Source organism: Chroicocephalus ridibundus, chromosome 3, assembly GCF_963924245.1.
Source record: "Chroicocephalus ridibundus chromosome 3, bChrRid1.1, whole genome shotgun sequence".
Taxonomy (NCBI): Eukaryota; Metazoa; Chordata; class Aves; order Charadriiformes; family Laridae; genus Chroicocephalus; species Chroicocephalus ridibundus.
The window spans coordinates 32,621,973-32,640,129 of NC_086286.1; the positions used below are offsets into that span (position 1 = coordinate 32,621,973).

General features: G+C 41.6%; 1 protein-coding gene across 6 annotated transcripts in view; it reads left to right on the forward strand.

Moving 5' to 3' along the window:
• The window catches only part of TTC7A (tetratricopeptide repeat domain 7A), a 188,847-nt gene that overhangs the window by 113,447 nt on the left and 57,243 nt on the right, over positions 1 to 18,157 (forward strand). For all 6 annotated transcript variants that reach the window (XR_010070258.1, XR_010070259.1, XR_010070260.1 and 3 more), the window contains 3 exons: positions 4,627 to 4,743; positions 8,664 to 8,761; positions 15,351 to 15,485. Coding sequence is in view for 1 of the 6 variants with exons in the window: in XM_063328651.1 (XP_063184721.1) it covers positions 4,627 to 4,743; positions 8,664 to 8,761; positions 15,351 to 15,485 (350 nt within the window). In the remaining 5 variants the exon portion in view is untranslated. The remainder of the gene's footprint in view (positions 1 to 4,626; positions 4,744 to 8,663; positions 8,762 to 15,350; positions 15,486 to 18,157) is intronic.

The following is an 18,157-nucleotide window of genomic DNA, read 5'->3' on the forward strand; positions in this document are numbered from 1 at the left end:
GTAGAAATGTGTAGTTAAAGGGCTACGTTTGATACTAAAAACTCCATTCTAAAGCAGCTTTTAAAAGTCCCAATAATTAACTGATTAATAAATCTTTACGTAGTCCTATAGCATCCATAAAGTAGTCAATAGGTTATTACTAAACTTAGCAATTTACAACTTCTTCCACAGATGTGCTCATAAGCATTTATCGTATACCACATGCACACGTGAAACCTCCTGATAATAAGTATTAACTATTAAACCTCAGTAATTAGATTGTTAGTGATAGGAAAGAACTGCCTCTTTGCTTCATGGGTAGTATTAAAGAACTTAAAGGCTGAGCATTTAGCCATGTAGGATTAGCAGACTTTCAGCAGGGCTAGGTAGGTGTCTTTGGCCAGGCCTTGAGACACAGTATCAGCAGCTGAAATCTGTCTTTAAGAAGACAAATGTTGAATACCTCCTGAAATCAACCAAAGCATCTTGCTTTCTGCTGAAAATTTTCATAGGCCTTCCAGCATTCCAGTCCCTAATTTTTTGACAATGCATGGCATATCCTAGTGATATTTATGCTATTTATACTATTGAATTTTTGCTACTTGGGAAACTTAATTTTGAATTTTCAGAGCTTCATGTCGGAGCAAAGTCAACCGTATACAGGTTTTAATTTGCCAGAGTTAACGTTACTGTGAGAGATACGTATGTTTGCTTGTGGCAGTAACCTGACATTACTTCAGGGAGTAGAAGCCTTTGCATACTGTCCACATAAATGGTAAAAGAAAATCTCTTCTGAGAGGGAGCTCAGAGTCCAGTATCAAGAGTAAGCACTGGTTATTTTCCATTGTTACTGTCCCTGAAATTATACACATTACAAGAATGATTTGTGGATTTTTTTTGCTCTCTTTTCCTATGCTTATGTAGTAACAATTTATATGTTTGCTTTAGCCCAAACCACTCTGTTTTCATTTTGAGAGGCTAACAGAATTACCAATGACTGTATTGACAATCTTGGGGCTATTTTTATATGCTGAATCTCTGTAAGAGTCTGCTCTGCTTAATATTATAAGCATCATACAAAAGTACAGTAAAATGATATTAAGAAAAATATAATAAGGTGAGATCGTAATATGTAATTTTTATTTATGCCTGAGTTGTTTGCAGAGACTGATATGACACAATACCTATTAGTTTCATTTGTAGCAAGAGTGCTATCTCATTAATAAAGTTATAAGCTCGAGATAAGTGATACTGTCACCTACTTCAGTGTTTTCCCTATATTTTTATTTATCTGGTTTTGCTGTTGCAAAACTTACTAGAAGCTGAGAAAAACAAACAGCATATAGCACATATACATGTACTGATTTTCTTTCCACTTTTAATTATCATATTCCTTTTGCCACTTATGTTCCTCCCATTTGCTTTTGGTTTGGTTCATTATATTATTGCACGATAACATGAATAGCACTATTCCAAAGGTGAATTACCACAATAGCTAACAACGCATGGTATCTCTGAGATCTGGTAATGTTGTGCTGCAGATAGTTGCTAAAGTTACATTTCTATTGGTTTTTTTTAACCTTTGTGTGCCTGTGCTTTGTGGCTGGTGATAATATTCTGCTGAGACTTTGTTATGTTTTTGTGAGAGACTTGCTTTTTCCTATGTTTTACTACTTGCTCTCTCTCCTGAGAGAGACCATTGCATCTTCATCCAAAGAAGTTGATGTAGACTCACTGTTAACAGTAAGCATCAGAGTGATGGAGAGAAGAACTTAATGCGTTTGTCTTTTTCAGGTTTAACCGCAATGTTTGAATATGCTATGTAATTATTTTAATTGCCTACACATAACTAAGCCATCTATGTCCCTACTAATGTGAAAGGGAGGTAGAACCCTTAATATATCCCTCCTGTATAGTAGTTTGACTGTTAACAGATTCTTCATTCCTATATTCTTCTATTTCATTAATATTAATAAAGGTATTTTACAACGTTCAAAAGTGTGGAGTTATTCAGGGATGTAATACGACTATTTTCTTCTCTAGGCCTTGGCCTCCTTGACCACCACTCTTCTGCTGCAAGGAGGGTCATAAAGTGCTTTAGAAGGTCTGAAGGTAGCTCTTGCTACCTTATGCTCTTAAGGTAGCATAGATTGTTCAGTGTGGTACTTTCTTGGACTAGTAGAATATTTTTAATAGATGAATTGTGAGAAGGAAGGTTATGATGCAGTCTCGCTCCTCTGCACAGCACAGTCCAAAGCAGCTCGCTCATGAGCCTATGCCTCAAACCCATGGCTTCTATTTGTGCATTAGCATTGCTTTCCAGATGTTATCCTTGTCTTGCTGAAAAGGCTTTAAAGACTACAAAATTTACTGTGCACACAAAGCAGTTGCTGCAAAGATTATTTGCTTTGATAGTTATGTGTCTGCATTTACTTATAAATCTCCATTTGACTAGTTTCAGCTTCCAACAAATCCTTGGATTTTCTGATACCTTTTCTTTTAGATCAAAGACTCACAATTAGATACTTCTCCATGTAGGTGCTTGCAGGCTGCAGCAAAATAGTTTCTTTGCTGCTTCTCAGTTAAACCAAATAAGCTGAGCTTCTTGAGGCTCTGATGAAATACATTTTTCTAGCCCTCAGATCACTTGCATAACCTTTTTCTGAACCTCATCCCATTTTTAGTCATCTCTGGGAGTTAAAGAGCAGGAACTAGAAACAGGATTGTAGTAAGTGTCTTGCTGATGCTGTGAACGGGAATAACCACATCTTCCAGCTCCTACTGGATTGTGCTTCCGTATATGGATGCTAAGGATTTCTTGACCTCTTGACTGCATTGTTGTTCAGGAACTTCACGTTCATGGAGCCATCTTTTATAATACGGTTACACTCCAGGGTATAACCTCCCATCTTTCTAGTGCAGCATATATTCCTTGCTCCAAACTGAATGATTCTATATTCTGTTGTATTAAAACAAGCTTTGCTCTTTTGAGCCCAGTTAACTAAAGGATGCAGAGCATCATGCATCACTGGCCAGTTTCCATTGTTAACCGCTCCTTTGAATTCAGTCTCATTTTTATTTTCTTAAGAGTGCATTCACTGTCGTATTCTTTGTCCCGGCAAATTTTTTGATCAGTCTGTGGATCTAGCCCCAGAATAACTACCTGAATCATGAAGGCACTGCCTTTCAGTTAGGGGGTCAGCATCTTCAAGAGCAGGGGATGTTTTTATTAGCATTTGTTTTGCTCAGATCAGTAACAAGAAAATCAAAGGTAAACATCAAGCGGGGATATAAAATAGTAATGGGCAAAGCCAAATTCCCTTGATTATGAATCTTGATCTTCCTTTCCTAGCCTAAGTTTGAACCTGGGGAATTTAGTTGAATGCTTGTCCTGTAAGATCAAACTAGCAGCGGCTGTGAGCAGACTTCCCTATGGCAGTTGATACAGTTGGGCTACATTTGGTTTACTTCCCCCTCACCCCGCAAAAAAAACCCCAAAACTAACAACTCTAATAGTTTGTTTGCAGAATGGGACTCCCATTTTAGCGCATTACTGTAGATACGCATGACAGCATCTTGGCTGCAGATTTCTAATTGTTGGAAGTGAAGGATCTCTTGTTCAGCTGCACAGGCTTCTCTAACATCATCCACGCAGTTGCTGTTGTCTCTCTCTGAAGTTGTTTGGGTTCCCCAGGAGCCTGCAGGTCACATTCACAAAACTGGATTTAGGATTTTTAATATTCAGCTGCTAATATATGCATGTATGTACATATATGTGCCATCCAGCGGATTAATTGCTAGCCATATAGAGCTAATTCAAAATCTTGGACTTTAAGCAAACATTTAAAGCAGAGAAGTAAATTTACATTAGTAAATAAGAAATAAATTCAATTATCTTGGTTGGCACTTAAAAAAGAATAAAATGGGTATTGTGAAGGATGGTGTTAAAAGCCATGCTAGCAGCAAGTGGTAGGTTGTGTCATTGTCGAATCTGTCTTCCAACCTCTGCTTGACCTAATTCTGCTGAATTCCAGTGGTCTGGGCAAGTACGTATTCTCTAGGTATAAGAATAATAGCCGCAGTTACACTACCTAGAACAAGAATGTACAAGGACTATCAGCTGTCTTGCCTAGGGGCATGAGATGATCGCCAGCTGGGGTTAAGAAAAAGCGTTTTCTTCCTGTGAGGCATTGCATAATTGTCTGCGTATATTAACCGTGTTGGGTCTTTTGTCTGAAATTCATTATGTAAGCCAGCGCTATAGGAAGATGCCAGATTAGAAAAGCAGTCTAGCATATGTATTATGACAATTCCTTTTTATTCTGTTTTTAATGCTGTCCAAAATAAAATGAGATTCACTGTATGCTTCACCTTGATAGCTTTGCAGTGCATTGCTTTTTAACACTGTCCTGCCAGCTTTGTGACGCAAATTTGACTGCAGCTGAGGAATATTGTTAATCCTCTCATCTCCTTGTGGGGAATCAAAGTTGAGCCAAATGAAATGTTTTGTGCTATGGTGTTTTCTTTTATTGCTGCACATACAAAGCAAGTAAAAATGCTGTCTGCCAGGATCTCACTAGAGTGATGCTGATTCTTCACGTTTATGAGATGCCAATAAACCAGAAGTTATTCTTTTTCATCTTGCAGCTTACTCTTTACCAAAGTAAAGCTGGAATGGATACACAAAGGACCTGAAGAGGCTCTGGTGACATGCAGACATATGTTGCAGATGTGGCAGATGGTATATAATGTTTTACAGCACAGGTAGGCTTTCCTCCTACAAATTCTGATTTCATAATGGAGACGCAGTTCTCTTCTTTAATTGTCTATATACTTAAGTTATTTTACAAAATGGTAATAAACAGCACTTTTAAAAAGAAACATAAGAAATCTTTCTAGCTGTGATTAAAAAAAAGGCAAAATTTTAATAGCCATGATTTAAAAAAACAAACAAAAAAACAAACAAGAAAACAAAATGTCAAGATTTTAAGTTGGAAGAAACAGTTTGAACCAAGAATTTCTGATCTGAATGTCGAAACATCTCTACCCATATTCAAATGTCCAGAAGGGAGGGCAGAATTATTTTTTTTTTCTTAATAGTCTAAGCATCGATCAGCTATTGTTCATAGTCTGCAGTAGTTGGCACCACCTAGGAATGTGTGGGGGTGATGCAGTCCTGAACTGAGTAAGCCAAGGAAAGGCACCCAGCCAAGACTCTATCATATGCTGTGGTTGCGTGCCAGTCGCATAGCCTGGTGCTAACTGGGCAAGAAAAGGAGTGAAGGATGTAGCATCTTTTTTCCTTCCCTTGTCCTAATAAATCTGCATTTAAACAGTGCTAGGTTCGCTGTTTGTTCCCTCCGTCTCATCTGCTTCCCCTCCTGAAAGGAAAAGTTTAAAAAGTGTGAAAGTTACCAGGTTGGGTTTTCTTCCTTCCCACACCCTTTGGATATTGTCCCAGTCATGCTACCACTGTACAACTGTCTTGAGAATGTTATCCAAAGACTGTACTTATCTCGCACCTGTAATATCCATAGAGGTTGTGTTTGATGGGAAGGACAGCATGCTCAATGGCAAGAGTCATGACAACAGACTGATGAAGCTTGTATGCATTTACATAAGCTTTATAAACACCAGAAGCATCTGTACAGAATGATACATGTCTATATACAAGTTGTCCTTGAGGGCTTATTAGTAATTCCTTGTTTAGCTAATGAGCAGCAGACCAAACACAAAAATCAAGATATTTACATAGCAGCAGAGAAATGGTCTGTTACAAGCTGGAATCATTGATTTCCTTAGGCCTTAGTCTCTAGCTAAGGATTCAATCACGTACCTCTCACATGAGTAATCTTTATATCCGTGAGTAGTCCTCATGAAGCTGATCAAATCCATGCTGAACAATTAGGACTGAGTAAGATTTACTCTTGCAAGGGGGGGCTGCAAGCCTGAGACTGAAGAGAGTACATTGGAAAACACATAGACAAATTTGGACTGCATTTGAATCCCAAGCTGTGCTTTGGCTGTTATACTTAAAAACCCGAGATGCGATAGCTTTAGAGGCTTTTGATAAGCTTTAGCCATAGAAGCCTAAATAAAACAAATTGCTTTGCTTTTGCTCTTAGGAACTCTAGTTTGTTCCCAGTGCTATTCCCAAAAGGTCTTTTTGGCTTTCTCAAAAAATACTTCATAAAGCATTTTGTATTGGGGAGTACTGCTTGAAAGGTAACAAGAATGAACTTGGCACCTCCAGTTTTAGACTGGATTCTGTAACCCAGGAAGCCCCTTGTATTAAGCAAATTGCAGCACTATCAGCTAACAAATATGTAAAATATTCCGGGTTGGGCTTGCAAAGGAACTTAAGGGGAATTCTTGTCAGTAAGACTTGGACACAGATATTTTTTTAGGGCCTCGTGGAAAAGAGAAGCCTGTATTTACCTGAAGTTGAGAGCTGTTGCACCCAATATTCTTTACTAGTTCAATCAGTAGCTAATCGCCCACACAATTAAATTGCACTTTAGATACATTTGGTTGCATTTGTCTGGCCTAAGTTTCCTGGTTTTGCAATCTTACTGTGACTCTGCTAGACTAAGGAGTCTTTCAGGGCCCAGTATTTTCCCCCCAGGCAGCTATTCATATGCCATGCTCAAGTCCCCTCTTGTCTTCTCTCTGATAAACTGGTGCCTCTGCAGTCTCTCACAATCGTTTTCTTCAGCAATTTTTGTCACCATTTTATCCACTGTCTCAACTACCTTTTAAAAACATGGGCAGTGGAGTGGCAACATGTCCCACTGTCAGCCGTTCCAGTGCCGTCTGCAGAAGGTAAATCCATCTGGCTTCTGTCCCTTCCGTGGTGCATGGAAAAGCGTTCTTGGCTGAAGGCCTCTTACTGCAGCTTTGAAGGAGCAGTTCATTTTCAGCCCTTGTCCAGCATAACAAATAAAGCTGTTGGGAGTGGCTTTTTGCATAATGCAGTCCACTTGGGTTTCAGGCTGGGATTTCAGTCTGTTTTCCCAATTAAAAGGCCGTACTGTTGACTATGCTGAGGTGCATTTTGTTAACTGAGGCCGCCTCATCAAGCCTTCTGTGAATGCCGCTCTCCTGCGGTCAGTTTTTACTGTGGCCAAACTTAGGCCATCCACCGATCTCCTCAGCTGTCCTTTGTGTAGGAGTATAGTGTATAAGCCAGTGTTCGGCCATGTTCATGGTGATGGCTGCTGCATCAAAGCAGCACTTATCTCACAGGAGTAATATTTGAAGGGCAGCTGCCATGTTCCTGCATACGCAACGCACCAGCAAGACAGAAATGTCCCTGCGGGTCCACCAGCAGCCCCCAGCCAGGGCACTCTACACTTGGGCTAGTCCTGGCTAGGCCAAGGCTAAGGCACAGGACAGAGAATTTAATTTTCCCTTGTATCTGTCACCACATGATAGTCTAAAATTGGGGTATCAGTGTAGAAACCGGTATGGAAGACAGGGAGGCCCAGTCAAGGCCGGAGATTTGTGCAGTCAAATGACCAAGAATTCGGGATCCATTAACAGAAATTGTAATGTTTGATACCAAAGCCCAAGTAAAAGGTTAATTAGCTATTGTAAATATGATTACCACTATAATGAATGACAATAAGTGGCTTTCAGTCCTAGATTGTTAGCAGGGAAGGACAAGATTTGGTTTATCTTTTGCTGTTGTTTTCTGTGATAACAGAATAATCATGTTTAAAACCAAATATCAGTCCCAAGCTAATTCTTCTGCTAGATTAATGCAAATTCAAGGGAGTCCTGTGCAATCCCTACCAAAAGACTGATCAGACTGGAAGATGGGGTAATCATGACTGTGTGACAGCTTGTTTCCTGGGAGAAATATTGTCCAAAGGCTGATCTGCGGGCTTGGAAGCATGCCAGAAAAAGTAGCCAGGGCAGTCACTTTTCCTTTTGATATTTTCTCCCGTAATGGATGATGAGAGGAGATATCATCACCATCTGATCCTGGGGGGATGGCAGACTTATGTGGTGACAGGAAGGCTCAGGAGATCTGCGTTAAGTGATTTTCATTAGGCACATGATTTTTTTTTTTTTTTTGGAGTTTCCCTTTGGAAGACTTCTGCTGTGAGGACAGAAGTCTAGCAGAAGAGCAGACCAGATAGCCTTCCTTTCAGAAAGCGGTGCTATGTGCTAGCTTTTATCTTCCTCCTCTGTTTGAACAGAACAAAGGTGGAAGAGGAGAAAATAATCCCTTTGAAATGAAGAAATTAGCACCTGGGCGGAAGGTGGTAATTGGTCTGTTTCAGAAGGATCAGTACAGCAGACCTGTGAACAAATCCTTCTGCAAACAAGCCCAAGGGATGGTGGCTCTTTCTGAGCATGGGGTTGCTGGTTGGCCTCCTCTGGCCTGGCTTGTAGCTGCCCACATGTTCCTCGTCCAGTGGTTTGCAAAAACCCCAAGGGCCAAATGGACTAATAGTGGCACGCACCCTGGAGCCCTTGCTGGGCACTGTGCCTGACCTTCCTGGCCATTGGTGGGGTGAGGGCGTTAAAACAACACATTCAAGAAGCTGATTGCCCGCAACTGGAAGACTTGAGTCCTCAGTTCCAGTGGCAGCTACATATGACTGTTGCCTGCTTCAAGGAGAACATTGTCTCTATGCTAAAAGGTGGCCAGGTAACATGGTTTTGTTTCTTTACAGCGGCTCTGAGAAAGGAAGTAGCGTGACTGAAACACCGGTGATCAAAAAGCATAATGGAATGCATCTCACACTCCCGGATGCTCACGATACCGATTCTGGTGAGGAAACAAGATTTGTACTTTCCCATCCTAAATGCGTGCTTTTGTGAGACAGGAATATTTTCTTTTCTTCAGCAAGGGTGGGGGGGCTGCGTGCTCACACACGTGTTGCTGGGCTGGTGGTCAGGAGGCCCAGATCTGTCTCCAGGGCCATCTTTGCTGCAGAATGTGTCACTGTGGTTTGTCTGTACCTTGGCTTCCCCATGCCTAAAACAAAGATATGGGTTCCTGCTTTCTTTTACAAATCTGAGACAAGCATGAAAGCTATTAGATGGGAGTTCACTATACTTCTGCAAGAACTGTATGATTCAGTCTTTTTTTTTTTTTTTCTTCTTCTCCCCCTCTGATCCCCCTGAATTTAATCCTTTTTAGATGTTCTGATCAAGCCAGCTATTATTGTGGTTTTGAAAAGCGTAGTGAGAGAGTGTCAATTCCTATTAGAAGGTGATTTGGTTTGGGATTTGTACATAAGCCTTGTGATACTTTATTATATTGTAAATACACATTCACAGTAACAGATATAGTCAGATGGAAATAACTGAGACATCAAAGCTAATCTTGGCAGGAAGGGGAAAGCAGGCTTTCAGAGAGTGCTGCTGACTTGTGATTTTATCATAAGTCTTGTGATAGTTGGTGCTTCCTTTAAAACCCTAACTCTTGAAATCAGATGATTATGTGAGAAACTTGCCTTTTAATTTGGGTGGGTTTTTTAGGGAAGCAATTTTCTACCGTTGTGGATGTAGAGAAAATAACCTCACAGACTCAGAAACTGGACAAGAAGAATGTCAAAGCTTATTTTTAAAATACCTAACAGTTAAACAAGTGTCACACTTTGGGGTTAGGGAATTAGAGTTTGAGTCTTAATCTTGATCTTTTGGAATTGGTAAAACTGAAGTCACATGCTCAGCACATATGGCTGAGATGGAGGACAAGTTATTATGTGTTTAGTACACGACATGTATTAAATTATGTGTGTTTAACCCCCATTTACACCCAGTGCTGGTTAAAAAGCATTGCAAAGTTAGGTCTTCAACATACAAACATTCAAATATCAAAACAGTATTCAGCATGTCTGCTCTTTTGTTTGTAGTGTTAAACCCTTAGGGTCTATATTTATGACATTGTAATCTTACTGATTCTATACACACATATTTATGTAGTTTTTAATATTTTAATTCAATTTCCCTTTTATTACCCTTTTGCTGAGATGAGTCTCTGTATTTTGTATAGGTCCTTTTTCCTCATTGTTTGTATAACAGTGTTCTATAGTCTTCAGCTTAATTAAAGAAAACAGGCCAAATTCAGCACAGATAGATGAAGAGGATATACTAAATGAATATGTGCTGTTTGGTATATTAAAAATTATCTGGAAAAGGCAGTGGATATGACATGAAAGTTTCCTGGTGATGCAAAATCATTTAGGATAGTCATCACTTTGTGAAGATTTGTGAAATATCCCCTATCATCCCTGATGCTGGGCAGTAAAATGGACTTTCAGTTTCAGTGAATATATGAAAATGGCTTGGAAAACACTGTAGATAGTTTGCAGAATCCATCAGCAATGAGCAATAAAAACCAAAAAATATTACTTGTCGCAGTATTTCTGTTATCCATCCAATTCCCATTCTGCTGCTGAAACAGTGAGGGGCTTGTGGTGCCTAGACTGTGGGGCTGAGCCTGGATGGATCCCTCAGATCTACCTGGTGCTTCATGGTGTGTAAAAGACATTCTAGATGTGGATCCCATGCTCTTCTGGAGATCCCTCGCCTTGCTTTGTAATTGTCTGGAGAAAGGAGTGTGACCAAGTTTGGGCTACACCCACTTCACAGCATGGTTTGAGATTCTGAGACCAAATTGTCACTGGCAGAGCCTCCAATGTTTTGATGTGCTGGTGTACCACCCTTCGAAGATCACATTCCTGCCTCCTGCTTGCTTCTCTGCTGCAGACCTGCAGCATCTCCTCCAGAGGCACAGCAAGGAAAAATTCAGGAATGCTTGGCTTGGTCTCTGTGCAGTGCCCTCCTCAAAAAGCACCTGGGTTGGGTACGTGTTCCAGCCTGCTCTTAGCCCAGTTTTAGCAGCCAGCGTGCAATGGAGCAGTTTTAGTTTAGCAGAAAGTGCTGTTGTGCCATGGTACTGCCTGCCAGAAAGAGCAAATTAATGTAAAGTACAAGCTTTAACCAGCTTTTCACACACATAAAGTGATGTGCACTGAATGCCGTTTAGTTTTAGCCAAGAAATGTATTCCTCCTCCACTTCGAGAATGTAGGTTTCCATGCTAACACAGTTGCACCCACGATGGACGTAAGGATGGGGCTCGTACTGAAATTACACCATCCGCCTTAGCGCAGGACTGGCGCTGGCTGTTTTCAGCAAGGGTCTGTGGCTCGCTGCTCTGCAGGCTCTAGGTGCTGCTGTTCTCCATCTGCAGAGAGAGGGCGGCTGGGTCTCCGTTGTCCCGGTTGGGAGCCTCTTTGAAGACAGTAGGAGGGGAGATTGGAAAGCACAGCTCTAGCCCCTCTCGCCCTTGTGCCTCCCCAGAGCCGCAGCTGTGGCTGGCTGCTTTGAAGGAGGGAGGAGATCTGATTATTTTTTTTTTTTTCCCCGCATCATTCTGGAACAGGCTCTGGTTTCCATCGTGAAATCCCCCAGGAGCGTGCGGCAGTATCGCTGTGGTGCACAGGCGCTCTGTGATCTCTGGGCTCATCACTGAAGGGGGGATTACTGCGGCCGGGTTTGACACTGGCCTCTCCCTCAGTTAGACCACAATGAGATTATTTGCTGTGCCAGAATTTTAGGTTTGCTGCCAGGAAGATTAATTCTTCTTTATTTTCTTCATCTTTTCCGAACTGAAGCAGTGTTCCTAACTAAATTCACCGATACCAGTCAGCTGCCTTGCTGTTTCATTCTTTTCCTGATTTAGTCTTATCTTATAATGCTCTTGCCTGAAGCGATTTAGGCTAGGGAATTCTGTGTTTCTTATAAACCTAGTAAATCTACTGAGGTACATTTCTATTTTGATAGCAGTTTTTTCATAGATGCAAAATATTAAACTCGGTCCTTCTTGGTCTTATAACAACCCTAGAATGGTGCTTTAAAATTATTTAGATATATTTTGTATGGCTTATACGCAGAGCTCATCACGACAGAATCAATTTTGTTATTTTTATGATTTCTTTCCAAAATGTGTGGAAGGCTTTATTGTAAAATGTGAAGTTTATATTCTGTCTGGTGGAGCTGTTAAAAAGAGAACGAGACTGCACTAAAATAACAAATTGATGTGATATCTTCTTATGCCAACATTTGCATGTATTTTGAGGCATGACATTAAAGTTCTGTGAGACAGGTTTTGTGTTTGTTTTTTAGCATATAAAGATGTACATTTCTTTAGGAAGAGGTATTTTATAGTGAGACATTCAGAGACTTTTTTTTCTTAATGTTGCTTGAAGTTCTTCTGGCTCCCACCACCACCCTGAGGTCAGAGTGATACCGGTGTGATACATGCCTACCTCCTGTCTCTGGAGACAGCATGTTAGAGGTACGCTCTTTTCTGGTTCCAGTAGCCTTCAATCCACCCCTAGGGTCACCATATTGCTTGCCTGAGGTTCAGAGCTGTGGCTGAGCCTCTTTCAGTCCAGAAGGGCCAGGCTGGCAAAGACCTCTTACAGAGCTTATTTGGGCACACAAGCTTTTGGCAGCATTCCTGTGAGCAGTCCGGCAGAGATGGGTAAGAACAGCAGTAGCAAACGTGCAGGTATGGGCTGGCACGGAGAGAGCCTTCTCGTGTGGCATGTGTCTAGAGCAAGGAGTGTATCTGTGTCTGAGGCTGGGCAGGGATGGGAAGGGATCGGCTGGTCTCTGCCTAGCGTGGTTTGCTTCCGTGTGTAGGCTGAAATGGAAAAGAAAATAAACATCAAAGGACTGGAATGCCAAAGGCTGTTAAATGCAAAGAGCCTCTGCTGTAAATTACTAAGTAACTTGGGTTCCCTTTTTATGGCTGTGCGGATTGAAGCCCACAGTACTGGGCAACATCAGTCTCAAATCGCAGGCTTTCCCCTCTTGGCAACTACCCGGCGAACGACGAAGGAGAAAAGGAGCAGCTTACTTGTGTTCCTTCGAGTGCAACTAGCTCACAGTGATATTCCTGTGAAGCCTACTTTGTGAGGGAAGGATGCTTCAGTAGATCCTAAGTAGCTGTTCAGCCGCACAGCAGTGTGTGAACCTCTCCAAAATGCACAAAGGTGCCTTACAGTGACATAGTCTCCTTGGATTGACTTGCAAGGAAAAGAGGATTTCCCTGAGCTCTGTGAGGATGTGAATAAAAACACCAGCCCATCTGCCCACCTAATGCAGTCAGACCAGTGTTACATACGAGTGCTTGCAAGAAACACAGCTCCAGAAAGCCTCTCTGAAAGAGGGAAGTCTTGGCAGAGAAATGTAATGCTGAAAGTTACTTTCAAAGCATACTAACGTGATCCGGAGCGCTAGTATAAGAATCTGGTTAGGCTGGCTGCAAAATCCCCGAAGCCCATGTAATATTTTCCAGATTTGCCAATCTAGAAGGCAAGAGGTCTGTCCTAACTTCATTGTGCTCCTAAATAACATTACTAGCTGTTCACGTGGCTGTTTTCTCGTTACCTCTGCACTGCAAAGAAGCTGTCCATGTTTTGGATAGCCTGGGGTGAGTGCCTGGTAGTTTTCCCTGTGTTAAACAACCCTTGTATGACTTGAATTCCCAGAGTCTCGGTGAAATTTCTCCTAGGTGGAGGGAGGGATGGGGGGAGAGGAGTGAGAGTGGGCAGGGCAGGGGGAGGAATCCCATGCAGTGACACAGGCTGAAGATGGATCTGTTAAATAAACTGTTAAATATAATAAATTCTTGGTGCAAAGCAGAATGGCTTTTACTGTACCATTAAAGCCGTAATTGCTACATTACTGCACTGTCATCTCTTGGAACATTAGATCAGGAATGTCTTTGAAAATATGTAGGAATTTCAGAAATGCATCTAGGAAGAGCACATTTGCATTTTCCGAGGGAGCCGTGGGAGGCGCCTCCGCTGCAGGGCTGTTTTGAAGTTCTCCTGCTTAAAATGAATGACATTAGTTAGCAGTGAGATAATGGGACAAATATTTCCCCTGGCAGTTCTAGGATTCCAGTTGCACTTGTGGCCTCTCCCTGGCCATGGCACGCTGAGAAGCAGCGGTGCCTCAGGCTAGGTAAAAGCTGTGGACCGTATCCTGCCCCACGCCACACAGGTATCAAAGGAGCATGGGGCAGACATGTGCTTCCCCTCGCGCCTGGCAGAAGTCTGGGTCCCAGCGCAGCGTTCGGAGGAGTGCCGGCCAGGGGACCTCGGCCAAGGGACTGTGCTGCTCTGCCTGCTGGCATCCTGGTCCCGGATGATGGTCTGCTGGTGAGGAGGTGGTGTTTGGCAAACCTCTCTTCAGCACGCTCCAGCTGAAAAAGCATGGTCTCCATCCCAGAGATACCACTTAATGCACATGCCCTGTGACAGGTTTTTTGCCCTTCTGTCCCTTCCCTTGCCCGGAGCCATCCCAGCTTCTCCGAGTACCTGTTCCTGGGCTCTGCTGGTCTCTTAGGGTGGCTGTGGTGAGAGAAGGGGGGTTTCTAACTCTGGGATCTTGTGGTCTACAAGGTCAGCCTGTAAGGATAGATTGAAGAGTAATGCTAATCAGCGCAAGTCGGTCTGCTTCAGTCACAGCATCTGTCCAGAGAAAGGGCTTATCAACCTTAAAATCACATTAAACCTATGTATATTAAAATATTTATTTCCCAAAGCTTTAGAAAGCCAACTCTGAAATCTCATTTTGTAGCTTCTTATTTTGTTACCATCCTCTTGGGTATCCCTCTGAGAGGTCAGCTCACCAGTATAATCCCACTTGCTGTACTGGAGAACATGGTCTCTGCCCGTGCATTCTTCCTGGGAGTAGCTTTTGATGTGATGTTTTGTCCCAGAGATGTGGGTGCCAAATACTTTATTCTTGCGTAAATGTTACAGCACATACTAAAGGTTAATATAGTCAAAGCACTGAGCTCTCAGCTCCCCAAGGTTAAATGAAAAACCACGCTGCCTCTAAACCAGTAGAACAATATTGATGTCACTTGAAATGTGTGTGCTTTGTGAATGGTGCCAGGCTACTCTGTAATGCTGTACTAAGATTTTACATTAGTGGGCCATATTTTGTAATTGTATGGTGACAGTGTGCTTATAAAATGGGTTACTAATAAGTATTCATGGGAAATATTTGATGGTAGAGTTCTGCTTTCCAAATGAGCAAAATACAGTTGCTTCCTTGATGAATGCTAAGCAGACCTTTATAAAATTACCGTCTGTCTCTTAATTCTCTTGTTTAAGCTGCAGCCCTTGGGCAATTCAGTGTTTTTTTTCAGTAAATTAACCTTTTATAAAACATGGTTCTCCAGTTGGTCACCCCAGAATCCAGTGGAGTTCTTATTAGATAAAACTGATGCAGCAAGTGGAGAATCAGACAGGCTGCCTTAATGAGTCAAAGAAATATCCTAAAGAAGTATAAAATGCATTATTGCTCTTGTTTGTTTGGTCCATAGGATCACAGCGAGCCTCTTCCCTTGCTGCATCAAGACTGGAACAGGCCATGTCTGAAATAACTATGCAGAGCAGCGCAATGAAGCAAGGACCTATGCAGCTGTGGACAGCTCTTGAACAAATTTGGCTACAAGCTGGTAAGTCCTGGACCACCTGGGGTTCCTTTTTCCCTCCAGTGGTGAATGAGATGACATAACTGTTAATGGAATAGTTGAAAATCACCTTATTCCAGCAGAAAATCTGCCTATCTATCCCAGCTGGTTTTTTAAATACTACTTATTTGATCCAATATAACAAAAAAAAAAATACTGGAGTAGTGCCATTTTTGAGCTTACTTCCATTTTTCCATAACACTCAGAAAACTTTAGTCATCACTGAAATATGCTTGTAAAAGAAGAGAGTTGGTAGTTCTTCATTAACAAATGGTAGTTGGTAGGGACAATTATTTTCATTCTCCGTTTCCTATATGCTTCCTTGTAATAAGACTGGGCAAACCATGTATTAAATGTTATTTATAGACTAGGAACTTCCCAATCTTTGCTGAGGTTTAAGTGAAAATTATTAAAAAGAGCAAGTCTTCCGCTTATTTTATCCTTGACTGTTTGATTCTCCCAAGGACTTGTAGGTTGCATGTCAGTTTGAGACATTCATGCAGAGATGCTACAGCAGAGCACATAAAGGGGAAAAAGAACAGTGAGAAAGAACTCTACCCAGAGGCAATCTCCAAACTCATGAAAGGGTTTTATGTAGGACACTTAGTGAGGAACGGAGTTGCACAGCACATTCTACCATTTGCATTCCAGCATTTCGGGACTGATAAAAAGAGTTCTGACCCTGCAATTTTGCTCTTAAAAGACACAGCTTTTCTTACACACCTGGGCCCACAGTTGCGCGCCTGAAATTACATTTGAGTGCTGTGATTGCTTCTTAGATGTCTCTGCTAGCATTTGCAATGGCGGGGGGGGGGAAGCAGAGCCCACTGGAACCTTGGTGATAATTTGCTATTCTGTGTGCAGGAGAACCTTTCAAATTCTCATTTAGCTAATCTGTACAATTCACAATTCTCACATAAAACCTGGCAGTCTCACCCTACTTCTCAGCAAAGATTTTTATAGCTGTTTTTGTGGGCCATTTCCTACCAATTAGACTTCAGTTCTGGTACAAAATATGTGACATTCTTTTTGTTACAATTTGACTAACTATTAAAGAACAAAAGAAGTTACCTTATGGAATGCATCATCCTTTAAGTTAATCACATGTGTTCACTTAGTGGCTTGTGTGTATGTAAATTTCAATGATGTACTGTGGGCTTCAAAATCACTAGCAAGATTTTGCTTTATTCGGATTATGCTCCTGATTTAAGGCTGCAGAGGAGGCTGGTGGGGAGCGAAAAAAACCGGAGTTTATTGTGATGAGAAGTCAAGTGTCTGTTGTCCGTCATCCTGCAGATAGCTCTAGGCAGTTTACATTTTTGCGGCTGTGTGAAAAGACAAAAGCAATAAAGACCTAGTGCTTGCTGTGACCTAGCTGTGAATTGCTATGATTACTTTTCAGTGTAAATCGAGTGCCTTTCTCAAAGGTGTTAATTAATTCTTTTAGATGGAATTTATTTTTATAAGCTGTAACTTTTCTGTCCTGTTCTATCATTTTGAAATCTTTTGTTTTGTTTCATGCTTGCTTTTAACTGGCCTTGAATCAGGATTGATATTCTGAAAATAAATACTGTGACTGCTTTGTAATTTCGTTACTGAAGTCAGTTATTGTTATGGATGCAGCTTAATGAGCTCTTGGTGAGGTACTGCCCATTCTCTTCTCGCAGTAGTGTGGAAGTTGCTGCATTCTGGTATCCCGAGGGGTGAAAAGAGATGCAGGTAGATTTACTCTCTGTGGAGAAGGACACAGCACTTGAATGATTAGAGGACATCTTTGAAGTGGGTCAGTATGCTGGGCTTAGTGAGTGGAATAGTCCAAAAGGGTATCACTGACCTTGTCTACTAGAATCTTTCCCATCTGGAAGGGAGGGGAAAGGAGGAACAGGTGTACTCGTAAGAAGTTAATAACTTCCAAAATAGAGATATTTCATAAACAACGAATTCAGCAGAAAGGCATGGTTAAAAACAGTTGAGGTAGTCACATGCTTTTGCGTGACAGCTCACCCCAAAATTAACAGCTGTGGAAAGCAACAGGCGATTAGCGTAACATTCTGATGCCTGCATCCGGAGTCCCTTCGTATTCATGATAGAGCTGCACCAGTATGCTGTAGATTTCTATCAGGTTTAGCCTGCAGTTGTCCTTTTTCAGTCAATGACTCATCTTGTGACTCTAGGCAAGTTGCCTAACTTTTTCATACCTCAGTGTCCTGAAATGAAAAAAAAAATGTTAATCTGCCTTTGGGAAATGACTCGTGTATTGTTATTTTTGTTGTTGTTAACACTTTAACCTTTTTAGCATGAATCATAAATCTTTAGATAAAATTATTATAATTTCCTAACCTCATGCTACACTAAATTTATAACAAAGCACCCGTCCTCTTCAGATAGTAACAGGACGCAGCTGGCCGTGTCTCTGTGCATGAGTATGGATTTAGAGCGCCAGGCTGCAATCGTGTCTGGGTTCCATTAGAGCCATTACCGTTCCCAAGCCTCTTCATAACCCAAGGCATGAAAACTAATCCTACCGACTGACTGATCCAGTTAAAGCTTTCTGCGCTTAGATTGGAAAGAGGGATACAAACCCACCTATCCCACAGCTATGTGAGGCTGTTCTCACAGCCATCCAGCGGGCAGGCCAGGCCACAAAGCCAGCACAT